At 38.8% G+C, this 13,575-nt stretch overlaps 1 protein-coding gene across 1 annotated transcript in view; it reads right to left on the bottom strand.

Annotated features, from left to right (window-relative positions):
- The window catches only part of LOC126248005 (uncharacterized), a 40,807-nt gene extending 30,989 nt beyond the window's left edge, over window positions 1-9,818 (bottom strand). Inside the window, exon 1 of the mRNA XM_049948586.1 lies at window positions 9,260-9,818. Coding sequence (XP_049804543.1) covers window positions 9,260-9,544 — 285 coding nt within the window. The 5' untranslated portion in view covers window positions 9,545-9,818. The remainder of the gene's footprint in view (window positions 1-9,259) is intronic.
- Between the last annotated feature and the right edge of the window lie 3,757 nt (window positions 9,819-13,575).

A 13,575-nucleotide genomic window follows, 5' to 3' on the forward strand; every position in this document is an offset into this window, starting at 1 on the left:
TCCGTGAAAATGATTGCAGAAGAACTGAACATCAATTGAGAAATGTTTCGTCTAATAATAACTGATGATCTTGGTATGAGAAAGATTTGTGCAAAAATGGTCCCATACTGCTCTGTCAGTACAGCAATTTTTAACCTCAAAACAAATTTCAGTAATACCACAGCCACCTTATTCACCAGATATCACTCCGTGTGACTCTTTCCTATTTCCAAGAGTCAAAATGGCGGTCAAGGGACACCATTTTCAAACAACACAAGATGTCCAAAAAGCTGTGACGAGGGTCTTGGAGGATATTACAGAAAATGAGTTCCAGAAATGTTGCCATGAATGGTAGAAGCACTGAAAAAAGTGTGTGCAGTCACAAGGGAACTACTTTGAAGGAGACAACACTAAACTTGACTAAAACGGTAAGCAACATTTTTTTCACATCAGCCTCATTACTTTATTGTCGCACCTCGTATTCTGAGCGAAGTTGGTATCACCACTGCAACTTGCCATACTTATTCTCTGAGCAAAGAGTCCTCGAAGTTGATGGAACAAAAGTGGTTCTCAAAAAAATTATATATATCTGAGCATCAAAGTGTTATGTCACATGTGTAATTTCGAATCAACTTTAATGCAGACGGCAGCACCACCATTTTGTGCAGTGTTGACAATATTGGCTTTTGACAAAACACTTAAATATTATAAACAAAATGCTATGTATTTTTACATTCACTTAATTTGGTTATGGCACAAGTAAGAAGGTGTTCATATGTCATGTAATGTACTGCAATTTATGTTCAATTTGGATATTGTTATGTGTACTTATCTTGTTAATGTCTCTTGGGTAGTAAGTGTATTTCTCTCCAGGACAGTGCCATTCATTTTTCAAAACTGATTTTTTTGGGCGGTAAAACTATTATTTTTTTTGGGGGGGGGGGGGTGACAATTGTCCAAAATATTTTTATAAATTAGAATAACATTAATTAAAATTAATTTACAAAAATTTAATTGGGCAACTCTAACATGTTTTCACAAACTACATGTCCGAAAGGATATTCAGGGAAAAAAACTGTCAGCATACCATATTTTCTTTAAAAACTGCAGCCAATTTTCAAATTTTTACAGTTTGCTTTGAAGTAATGCATTGCATCAAACTTTCAGCAATTGCTACCAACAGAATGTATATAAAGCAAAATAGAATAGAGAGACAAGTAGGATCTAATATAGAAGAGTACCAAGCCGGATTTAGGAATGGTAGATGTACAGAACTGATTCTTAATTTAAAAACAATTATGAGCGTTGCAACAACTCTTTTACGAGATTACAATTTTCTCGAGTACTATTGTTCTCTTTGCGAAAGATGATGTCATCAAACAAAGTCTCCCAAATATTCAAAACACGTACAGGGACCTTGTGCTATAAAATGAAAAATACGCACTGGGAGAAACCTGGAGGATGAATAGTTTTTACTTCATACGAAGAAAAGCAACTGTGTAATTGTGAGATTCAAATGGGTGCCTGGGGGTACCGATTCGATTTGTTTGATCGAAGAGCGAGCAGTAAAATTTTGTTGGATAAAATGAGACGGAAGGTAAATAAGTTTGGGACTTCCCACCTTCCTAGCTTAGACTGGGCTAAGTCATCCCCAAGCATGCACAAAACACTTATCAGTGAGGCAGTGTAGTAACATTGCTCCAATGAGAGTAGTTCTGAGTAAAGAGATTGTTGAGAAGTATTCTGAAACTCTTGATATCTCGCTAGATGGTATACTGCCAGAAAACATTTCAAAATTTAAAAAGCAGCATACTATGGTTACTTCCATTCCTTTGGTGGCATATAAAATTATTTTCTGGGGAAATCAACCTCTTGCAAAGAAAACATTCATTGCTCAGAAGCATGTTGTAAGAGTGATGTGTAGTGTAGACCCTAGATGCAGTTACATAAGCCTATTCCAGAATCTGGGAATTCTTACAACTACTTCTCAATACATATATTCACTTATGTGTTTCATAAGTAAAAACACTGATTTATACAAATGTAACAGTGAATACCATCAGTACAACACAAGGAAGAAACATGATTTCCACACTGAAGGTAAAAATTTGAAGGTTGTGCACAATGGTGTACAGTACTCTGGTATAAAGTTATTTAATGCTCTTCCTCCAGAAATCAAATGTGAAATAGCCAACAAATCTACATTTAAAGAGCTTCTGAGGCAATTTCTTTTAGCCATGTCATTTTACAGTTTGAAAGAGTTTATGAAACACAGTGAGAAACTGCCTTAAAATAGATGGATTATCGTATAAATTGAACATTAAGCTGTACATTCTTGCCATATATGTAACACTTTTAGTGTTAACTGCTTATATTTAATTATCTGGGTTATATGACCTTTTTCATATTTAATCTACTATGTTTTATACTTTGTAATCTGGAGGCGTAAGGTTTCTCATTTCATCATATTGTGTTATGGATCATTGTAGTAGTAACGTAACTTTCTAATCTTTACTTGTAAACAGTGTATAAGTACTTGCCATTGACAATGTAAAAATTGACACACACTACATCCACGAAGCCCACACCTACCACAGTAGCACAAGTTTGTATGCCAACTAGCTCTGCAGATGAAGAAATTGAAGAGATGTATGATGAAATAAAAAATTATTCAGATAGTGAAGGGAGATGAAAATTTAATAGTCATGGGTGACTGGAATTCATCAGTAGGAAAAGGGAGAGAAGAAAACGTAGTAGGTGAATATGGATTGGGGGTAAGAAACGAAAGAGGAAGCTGCCTGGTAGAATTTTGCACAGAGCAAAACCTAATCATAGCTAACACTTGGTTCAAGAATCATAAAAGAAGATCGTATACATGGAAGAAGCCTGGAGATACTGACAGGTTTCAGATAGATTATATAATGGTAAGACAGATTTAGGAACCAGGTTTTAAATTGTAAGACATTTCCAGGGGCAGATGTGGACTCCGACCACAATCTATTGGTTATGAACTGTAGATTAAAACTGAAGAAACTGCAAAAAGGCGGGAATTTAAGGAGATGGGACCTGGATAAACTGAAAGAACCAGAGGTTGTACAGAGTTTCAGGGAGAGCATAAGGGAACAATTGACAGGAATGGGGGAAAGAAATACAGTAGAAGAAGAATGGGTAGCTTTGAGGGATAAATGGTGAAGGCAGCAGAGGAGGAACTAGGTAAAAAGATGAGGGCTAGTAGAAATCCTTGGGTAACAGAAGAAATATTGAATTTAATTGATGAAAGGAGAAAATATAAAAATGCAGTAAATGAAGCAGGCAAAAAGGAATACAAACGTCTCAAAAATGAAATCGATAGGAAGTGCAAAATGGCTAAGCAGGGATGGCTAGAGGACAAATGTAAGGATGTAGAGGCTTATCTCACTAGGGGTAAGATAGATACTGCCTACAAGAAAATTAAAGAGACCTTTGGAGAAAAGAGAACCACTTGCATGAATATCAAGAGCTCAGATGGATACCCAGTTCTAAGCAAAGAAGGGAAAGCAGAAAGGTGTACATAGAGGGTCTATACAAGGGCGATGTTCTTGAGGACAATATTATGGAAATGGAAGACGATGTAGATGAAGATGAAATGGAAGATATGATACTGCGTGAAGAGTTTGACAGAGCACTGAAAGACCCGAGTCGCAACAAAGCTCCGGGAGTAGACAACATTCCGTTAGAACTACTGACAGCCTTGGGAGAGCCAGTCCTGACAAAACTCTACCATCTGGTGAGCAAGATGTATGAGACAGGCGAAATACCCTCAGACTTCAAGAAGAATATAATAATTCCAATCCCAAAGAAAGCAGGTGTTGACAGATGTGAGAATTACCGAACTATCAGTTTAATAAGTCACAGCTGCAAAATATTAACGCGAATTCTTTACAGATGAATGGAAAAACTGGTAGAAGCCGACCTCAGGGAAGATCACAGTTTGGATTCCGTTGAAATATTGGAACACGTGAGGCAATACTGACCCTACGACTTATCTTAGAAGAAAGATTAAGGAAAGGCAAACCTACGTTTCTAGCATTTGTAGACTTAGAGAAAGCTTTTGACAATGTTGACTGGAATACTCTCTTTCAAATTCTGAAGGTGGCAGGGGTAAAATATAGGGAGCGAAAAGCTATTTACAATTTGTACAAAAACCAGATGGCAGTTATAAGAGTTCAGGGACATGAAAGGGAAGCAGTGGTTGGGAAGGGAGTGAGACAGGGCTGTAGCCTCTCCCCAATGTTATTCAATCTGTATATTGAGCAAGCAGTAAAGGAAACAAACGAAAAATTCGGAGTAGGTATTAAAATCCATGGAGCAGAAATAAAAACCTTAAGGTTCACCGATGACATTGTAATTCTGTCAGAGACAGCAAAGGACTTGGAAGAGCAGTTGAACGGAATGGACAGTGTCTTGAAAGGAGGATATAAGATGAACATCAACAAAAGCAAAACAAGGATAATGGAATGCAGTCGAATTGAGTCAGGTGATGCTGAGGGAATTAGACTAGGAAAGAAGACACGTAAAGTAGTAAAGGAGTTTTGCTATTTGGGGAGCAAAATAACTGATGATGGTCGAAGTAGAGAGGATATAAAATGTAGATTGGCAATGGCAAGGAAAGCATTTCTGAAGAAGAGAAATTTGTTAACATCGAGTATAGGTTTAAGTGTCAGGAAGTCGTTTCTGAAAGTATTTGTATGAAGTGTAGCCATGAGTGGAAGTGAAACATGGACGATAAATAGTTTGGACAAGAAGAGAATAGAAGCTTTCGAAATGTGGTGCTACAGAAGAATGCTGAAGATTAGATGGGTAGATCACATAACTAATGAGGAAGTATTGAATAGGATTGGGGAGAAGAGAAGTTTGTGGCACAACTTGACTAGAAGAAGGGATAGGTTGGTAGGACATGTTCTGAGGCATAGAGGGATCACCTGTTTAGTATTGGAGGGCAGCGTGGAGGGTAAAAATCGTAGAGGGAGACCAAGAGATGAACACACTAAGCAGATTCAGAAGTAGGTTGCAGTAGGTACTGGGAGATGAAGAAGCTTGCACAGGATAGAGTAGCATGGAGAGCTGCATCATACCAGTCTCGGGACTGAAGACCACAACAACAACACATCCATGTGAAATTCTCGCAGTTGGATCCATGGTGTAAGAAATAAATAAATAAAATTGGCCAAAGTTCAATATAAGATACAAAAGCAGTACACAGAATCTCAGTTCACAACTAGGTAATGGGTGTCATGGCCTGGATGACTTGACATGAAATGACCCAAGATCAAGTTATTGTGTGCAGTTTTGGAACTACTGATTCCCCATGCCATTTAATAACATACAGTGTCTTAAAAGGACAAAAAGCTGTAAAGGAACTTTCCTTAAAAGAACAACAACTACTTACTAGACGGAATGGTTTACACCCTACCGAAAATGCTCAACTATGCTACCACCATGACACTTTACTCCTACAAGAATTTTTGCAAAGATCGTGCCGCAATCCGTTTAGTAAGAAAAACCACACCGCACAAAAAAGTTTGCACTCTATCAACATAGAAACAGTTGACCTACTAAAAAGGAAAACTGTGTCTGGTATTAAACCAAGCCAAAAAAAGTGCCCTTACTGTTGAGAAGAATTTGATACACTGTAATATTCACAGATGGAAGTTACATCTCAGTCAGATGAAGATGACGAGACTAATGTTGCTCACAATTTGATTACAAGCTTAACAGCTGTTGGAATATCACCATCAAAATTTCAACGAATTGATGCAAGGGATACAAAAGGATATGCAAAGTGAAAAATACATCAAGCTGAAGGTGCAATTATTAAGAAAGTTGCAGAAGTGGGAGGACATGATCCCAGTGAACTGGAGCAACCATCCGCAAGCAAGCAATGCTTGACTCGTTCAGATTACAGTCAGCTGATCCAAGTATTGAAAGACAAATTACATATATCAAATCATAACGAGGAAATTCAAACTTTGACCTTAGTTCCCCAAAGCTGGTCTATCAAAAAGACTATGGAAGAATTTTGTTTTTCAGAAAGAATGGTAAGTAAGGCTAGAAATTTAAAAGCTGAACAGGGAATATTGGCATAGCCAAGGTAAATGTGGGATAAAGCTTCCCGAGGCTGTGATGGCAAGAGTTACAGAATATTTTTATGATGAAGAGTTGTCAGTGCACTAAAGTTGCTACTAAACATGTTGCCATTACTGAACTACAGCCTGGCCAGTATGTCACTTGCATTTATGGTGGAAAATGGTGGATAGAAAATATTTGAACTTTCATGTGAAGAAAAAGATGCCTTTATTAATTTCATGAATCCTCATGGAGCTGCTCAATCATTTCACTGGCCAGTTAGAAGAGACATATGCTGCATTCCAGAACAACAGATAATTACAGTCATAACAGTTCCAGATGCTTCAATGACGGGGCGGCAATACAGTTTGCTGCAACACTAGTTTTGGACATCAGCAACAAATTTAAAGCATTTAATGACTGAAAAATTCTGCATTATGGCTTGGGAAACACAAAGAGACCCAATCAAGGCTCGGGAACCTGTTTGATACCCACATTCACATTTGGGAACCTGCTAGATACCCACATTCAGGCTTGACAACCTGTTAGATGCTCACATTTCGGTTTGGGAACCTGCAGTAAAGAAACCTACCTGTGGCTGACTTTGCATGGCTATTGGGCAAGGTCCCTTGGCAATGGGGCTACCAATCACTGAGATTGGTAATGGCGTAGCCACCATGGAGCAATGCAAGGATTTTTCTCAAATTACAAAAAAATTCAATAGTTTAGGTGCAATTTTTGCACCTTACCCAAAGAGACACCAAAATGAAAATATGTTTTTCTAATAGTATAAAATATGCTCTGTTAAATGCTGCTAATGAATGTAATGTGGTAGGTGTCCATTTTGAGATACACGACTTTGAACACAGATATATTTTGATACATTCATGTTTTTCAGCAAATTTACAGCATGGTAGCACAGTAATTAAACACACAAGCCAGACCCAGATTTGCGATATACTAAACTCCCAGACAGACAGCAGTTTAGCAAAAGACCAGGTCCATAGCGCACTTTCTCCGCTACTTATGTCCCATTAAAATACGGGACAAATTTCTCGCGACATGATGTGTTGCCCACTTTGAACTGAGACTATGCCAAATGCATTGCTTTCTGAACTCTACTTCCATCATTTGTGTGTATAGCACAAGAAGTTGTACCACTATACCCATAAGCAAGAGTCTAGCTCTTTTGCATTAGGAACAGTGGAATGCCAGACCTGAAGATTTCTTCACAACTTTTCGGTCGCTTGTAAAAGTGGTCTTCACAAAAGTGGCTGTAGCATCTCAACCAAGTTATAGGCGATCCTGAAACTTTGCACCCTCAGGTACATACTGTACAAATTTCATCAAAACTGAAGATGGTTGAGCTGGGAGCCTTAGGCAACTTCATGTGGAATGACCCAGTGGTGGTCGTGCTGTGGGGTAATTGTTCACCATTTTCCTCTCCAAGTTTATCCACTTTACCTAAATCGATGCAGTGAGCTTGTGATACTATTGTGACCTGTTTCTACATGAAACATTCATGTGTGTTTCAATTTCTTTTACAGCTTCCTTCACTTTATTTGCAGCATGAAAATAAAACTGATGATACACAAACAGTGGATGTTGTTGACGTTGCTCTGTGTTTTGACTTAAGCAGACTCTGCTGCAATAGGACACGATATTCTTATATATCGTGACTGTGTAAGTCTGAAACATTTATAGCTAATAGTTACTTTTTAAGACTACCATGCGTCTTATTAAATGACAACATGTGACAAATGGAGGTAGTTAACCTTCTAAAATGGCAAATTTGAATGGACTGGCATAGTATATTATCAAACCTCTTACTTATTAGATAGTTCAACCCATGTGTGAGTGTTTTAAGCCTATATTCTGATACACAACACAACAATACTAAAGGTTGGCCCATCACTGCAATGAGGAAATTTCCCCGAAACAAATATAGAAAATGAAATACTTTCCTCGTGTAATTCCTAGTGCTGTCCAATCTAAACCTGAAAGGATGGTCGAAAATTAGATTAAATGTACCTTTTCATTCAGAGATCCATAGGGAGGAGATCCTGAAGCATGCAGGCTATGTCAGGAAACAAGCTTAAGTAATACATATTTCTAAAAAAATAATAACATGCCTTTCACAGATGCTACATGAAACGTCCTTGCGGGGGAAAAAAACACCAATTTCATGCAAAAGATAATAATGTATGTAGTTAGGCAGTGAACCATCGGAGGGTCAATAGCAAAATTAAGTGGGGATGGAAAGTCGTGTTCTACCCCTTCCCCTGGCTAATTTGATTATTTTTCATTGTTTACGTAATATAGAACTATATGTAACGGTACATAATCTGCATCAAACTAATCTTCCAGATTTATGTATTATGTAAAACAGGTATTCTGAATTAACTTCGAAACTTTGGTTTTTAAATCGCATTAATTATAGAGCTAACTTAAACCTTTGGACTACACTTAGAATTCATCCATTATTACAACCTTAATTTCAAAAAATGGTTCAAATGGCTCTGAGCTCTATGGGACTCAACTGCGGAGGTCATTAGTCCCCTAGAACTCAGAACTAGTTAAACCTAACTAACCTAAGGACATCACACACATCCATGCCCGAGGCAGGATTCGAACCTGTGACCGTAGCGGTCTCGCGGTTCCAGACTGCAGCGCCAGAACCGCGCGGCCACTTCAGCCGGCCTTAATTTCATATGAATCCCCCCCCCCCCCAGAGTTATTACATGCTAACCTAACCTAGGCTTTATGTAACTTACCGCTCAGTCTCTCATCTCTAACACTATTCCAGTGGAAGACACTATCACATTTTCTGGCTGATGGTGTCTAAATTTGGTGAACAGCTCTGACTCAATGTTATTATATGTTTTAAACTTAGTATATTTAAAAGTTCATAGTATAGTAGGGGCAAATTTGTTTTTGTTTTAGAAAATATTAAAAACCTAAGAAATTGTCAGTTCAACTGACACGCAGAATGCCTGAAAGACAAAGAGCACGCTTTCTGAGAATGGAAGACTATTGGTAATATGCAGAATATCATAAAGCCAGCGCTAACATTTTGTCTTTACCTCTTTAAAATATTTACACGAATTTGTTACTCACACTCGAAATAACGATTCAACACTGTTATATTCAAAAACAGTAAGCATAGAAAACTTACCCATCCCAAAAATTCAAGTGCAGAATGCTCCAAGTGTATGGAATCTGTCCATGAATCTTTTTTATTTCGTCCAAATCCATCTTCGCTATTGGTATTGACGCCTGCATCACCAAGGCGGTTGTTGACGTATTTCCTATTTTGTAAACTATCTGCATAATATGAAGTTGCTCCTCTCGACTTGATTATACATGAACTGACCTTGCGTAGCTCACAGGTATTCACCAGATTTTTAAAACTAAATTTGCCAAATATGTCTCTAGCATTTTTTGTAAGATGTCTCAGCATTTCTTATAATGTAATTGTCTATCACCTACCCGAGAAACGTTGTTTGTCAACCTAATTAATACCGCACATTTTATCCACACAAATTAACCGTACGAGTAAATTAACGCTGAACACCAGCTATAGTTCAAGCATTTTAAGCCACCCTCTCCCAACGGAAACCAAACTGTACCACACACACTACACAGGGCAGCCAGCCGGTGTATACACAACATTCAGTGTACTACTGTACACTACACAAACAACGACCATCAAAGAACTTATAGCAGACGCAACCGAATGAATGACTACCAAAGCACACGTTCAATATTTATTGATAATACTAGTTTATCGAAACTAAATATATTGAAGCGACCTCACACTACCAATAATATTAACAAAAATTGTCAATTAACAAGGCGATTTTAAAGGTTAAGACGTCTACGCCGCCAGGTAGAGTTTTGCACACAGCATAATTTAATCATCGCTAACAGTTGGTTTAAAAATAATAAAAGACGGTTGTATACGTTGAAGAGACCTGGAGAAACTGGGAAGGTTTCAGATTGACAATATAGTGGTTAGACAGAGATTTAGGAACCAGATTTTAAACATTCCCGGGAACAGATGGGGGCTCTGACTACAATTTATTGGTTATTAATTGTAGATTAAAACCGAAAAAAGTTGGAAGAGAGGTAGGCACTTATGGAGGAGGGAACCGTAGAAGTTGAAAGAACCAGAGATTGTTGTGAGTTTCAGGGGGAGCATCAGGCAACGGTTGACTAGAAGAGGGGAAAGGAAATAAGGAGTACAGTAGAAGACGAATGGGTAGCTTTAAGAGATGAAATAGTGAAGGAAGCAGAGGATCAAATAGAAAAAAGACAAGTAGGAATCCTTGTATAACACAAGAGATATTGAACTTAATTCATGAAAAGAGACCATTTAAAATGTAACAAATGAAGTAGAGGAAAGGGAATACAAACATTCAAAAAATGAGGTTAACAGGAAGGGCAAAATTGCTATGCAGGATTGCCTAGAGGACAAATGTATGCATTCAGAAACATTTCAGCTGGGAAAGGCAGGTACTACGTACAGGAAAATTAAAGAGGCCTTTAGCGACAAGAGAAGCAGCTGTATGAATATCAAGAGCTCAGATGGTAAACCAGTCCTAAACAAAGAAAGGAAAGTGGAAGGGATATATAGTGGGCCTATACAAGGGACATGAACTTGTAAGAAAAATTATACACAGAGAATTGGACGTAATGAAGATGAAATGGGAGATATGATAATGCGAGAAGAATTTGACAAAGGTCTGAAAGATCTAAGTCGTAACAAGGCCCTGGGAGTAAACGATATTCAGTCAGAACTACTGATAGCCTTGAAAGAGCTAGCCATGACAAAACTCTTCCATCTAGTGTGCTAGCCTTGAAGAAGAATGTGCTAATTCCAGTTACAAAGAAAGCAGTTGTTGGCAGGTGTGAAAATTACCGAACTATATTGTTAACAAGTCATGGTTGCAAGATACTAACACGAATTCTTTACGGAAAATGGAAAAACTCATAGAAGTCGACCTCAGGAAAGATCAATTTGGATTCCAGAGAAATGTAGAAACTCATGAGGCAATACAGACCCTACGATTTATCTTGGAAGATAGTTTAAGGAAATTTATTTATTTATTTATTGCCAAATTATAGACCTGTTACCTGATGTTTAAAACAGGTCGTACATCTTACAATTTTCGTTTTTCATCTTTTTACAGTTTTCTTTCCTTTTGTTTTATCTACAACATTTACAAAGAATGATCCAAAATCACAATAATTTGAGGTTGAAATATAAATAAAATTTTGTTGTTTTTAAGAAGAATATAAAAAGAAGATAGGATAGATGAGAGATATGTTAGTACCATCACCGAGTGTGATTGACGGTGAATACCTTGGAATGGTTTCATCGAGCCGTTGACCGCCAGTCACACACACACACAAATGGTTAATAGTAGAGAAATAATGTTTCTTATCCTATTTGTTACTAATCCTATGTATTAACTACATTAGGTGCGCATCCTTGTACAGCATTTGGTGTTTTCTTGGCTAGATTGCCAGCAATTTGCTTATTTACTGTCACATCTCAGCTTCCTCCTCCTGTTCCTCCTCATTTTCACTATTTTCGCTGTCACTGTGGGTATCGCTGTCCATCCTCTGAAGATTTCTGTTACGCTGCACATAGGCATGTCTGTGATGTCGTGTCCGCATATACTCTTCATGTGTTGTTTTTGAAATACTGTTTGTCAGTGCGTTTAATTGTGCCCATTGTTCTTCGTCTCTTATTGCTGTGTATATATCTATGTCTGTATCTGTGTAATCTAAGTGTAGTGTATGTCTATTGTTCGTGTATTGCCCACAGAAAAAGACAGTGTGTTCTGGGGAACCTTCTTCCCCGCATGTGCACGTAGGTGTCTGCCTCAGACTCACGCGGTTTAAGTGCGTGGGTTAAGGTCCGTGCCCGGTTAAGAAATGTACCATACCGCGGCTGGGATCGATATGTCTCATTCTCAACCGCTCCCTTATGTCAGGGAGGAAGTCGTGCAGCCTACGTCCCTTATCACTTACATCCCACTCACCTTGCCATGTATCCAAACGCCAACTTTTAAGGTGACGTATCGTCTCTATGGGCACACCGGTTATTGTGTGTACCTTATCTAGTCTCCCCACCTTTAACCAGTACCTCGCAGCTCTGTATTTGATCGTGATATCTATGGGGCATATTCCGAGCACCACACACAGTGCATCCGCTGAGGTGGTAACGAAGGCTCCAGATAGCCTAAGTAGGACACTTCTCTGCCCTCGTCTGACGGATGCTTTGTTGGTGACCACGTTCAGTCTATGTGCCCACGTGCTAGTAGCAAAGCTGAGTACTGATTCGAAGAGCGCACAGTGGTATGTACGTATGACTGGTAGAGGTAGTCTGTACTGTTTTGAATTTAGCCTCGCCAGTTTGTGGAGTATTTTTTCTGCTTTGTCTGTTGGCAGCCTTATGTGTTCGTGGAAATTCAAATTTTCATCTATGTGTACCCCAAGATAGCGCGTAATGCATGCTCGTTTGATGTTTGTGTCCCCAATTTTAACCGAAGGATTCCTTTGGAGTGATCCTTTCAGTAAAGTGAATGTTGTTTTGTTTTCGGCTATCCTGAGTTTGATGTGACACCACTGAGTAATTGTAGTAATCCACTGGATGTCTCTTCTAACTGGGCTCTGTTGTTTGCAGTGACTACAACTAATAGGTCATCTGCGTAGGCGACAATTCCGTCTGACCTGTCATCCCCATCCAGAAGTTGTAGGAGGGGTTCGATTGTTATGTCCCAGAAGATGACAGCCTTTGGTAATTCTTTTAATTACTTTCCGGCTGTCCATCTGCCATTCGACTACTCGGTCTTTACAGTAGTCCAGAAAACTGTTGTACGGTGATTGCGGTACCTCCATATGTCTTAGCCTCTGAAACAGTGCTAGCCACCAAAGATTATCAAATGCTCCGGCTATGTCAATCATTATTGCCACGGCATATTTCTGTTTTGTGGTGTTAACTATGTGCAGGGCCTGGTTGATGGCATCATCTATTGATCTGCCAGATCTGAAACCGAACTGGTGTTGGCTCATACCCCTGAGAGCTCTGTGTGTTTGCAGGCGCTTACACAGTAGCTTCTCCTGAATCTTTGCTAGGGTGTTTATTAGGCATATTGGCCTGTAAGTCTTTTGATCTGAAGGATCCCTGTCCGCTGATTTCTTAATAATGACTGCTTTGGAGGTTTTCCATACTGTAGGTACCCTGCCCAGCCGTAAGGCATCGTTCAGTAACGTTGTTAGGAACGGGGTGATCTGCGGTGCTAGTTTTTTCAGTGTTTCCGAGTGGATACCATCTGGCCCAGGTGCTTTTTTGTTTTTGAGCTCTGAGATTGCTAGCGCAACCTCTTCTTGCGCAAAAGGATAGGTGACAGTTGCAGTGTTGTATGGTGTGTGTAGGTATTCTCTTAGTGTTGCATGATATTGTGTGTCTGTATCGATAAC

The sequence above is a fragment of the Schistocerca nitens genome, chromosome 3 (genome assembly GCF_023898315.1).
Source record: "Schistocerca nitens isolate TAMUIC-IGC-003100 chromosome 3, iqSchNite1.1, whole genome shotgun sequence".
Classification (NCBI taxonomy): domain Eukaryota; kingdom Metazoa; phylum Arthropoda; class Insecta; order Orthoptera; family Acrididae; genus Schistocerca; species Schistocerca nitens.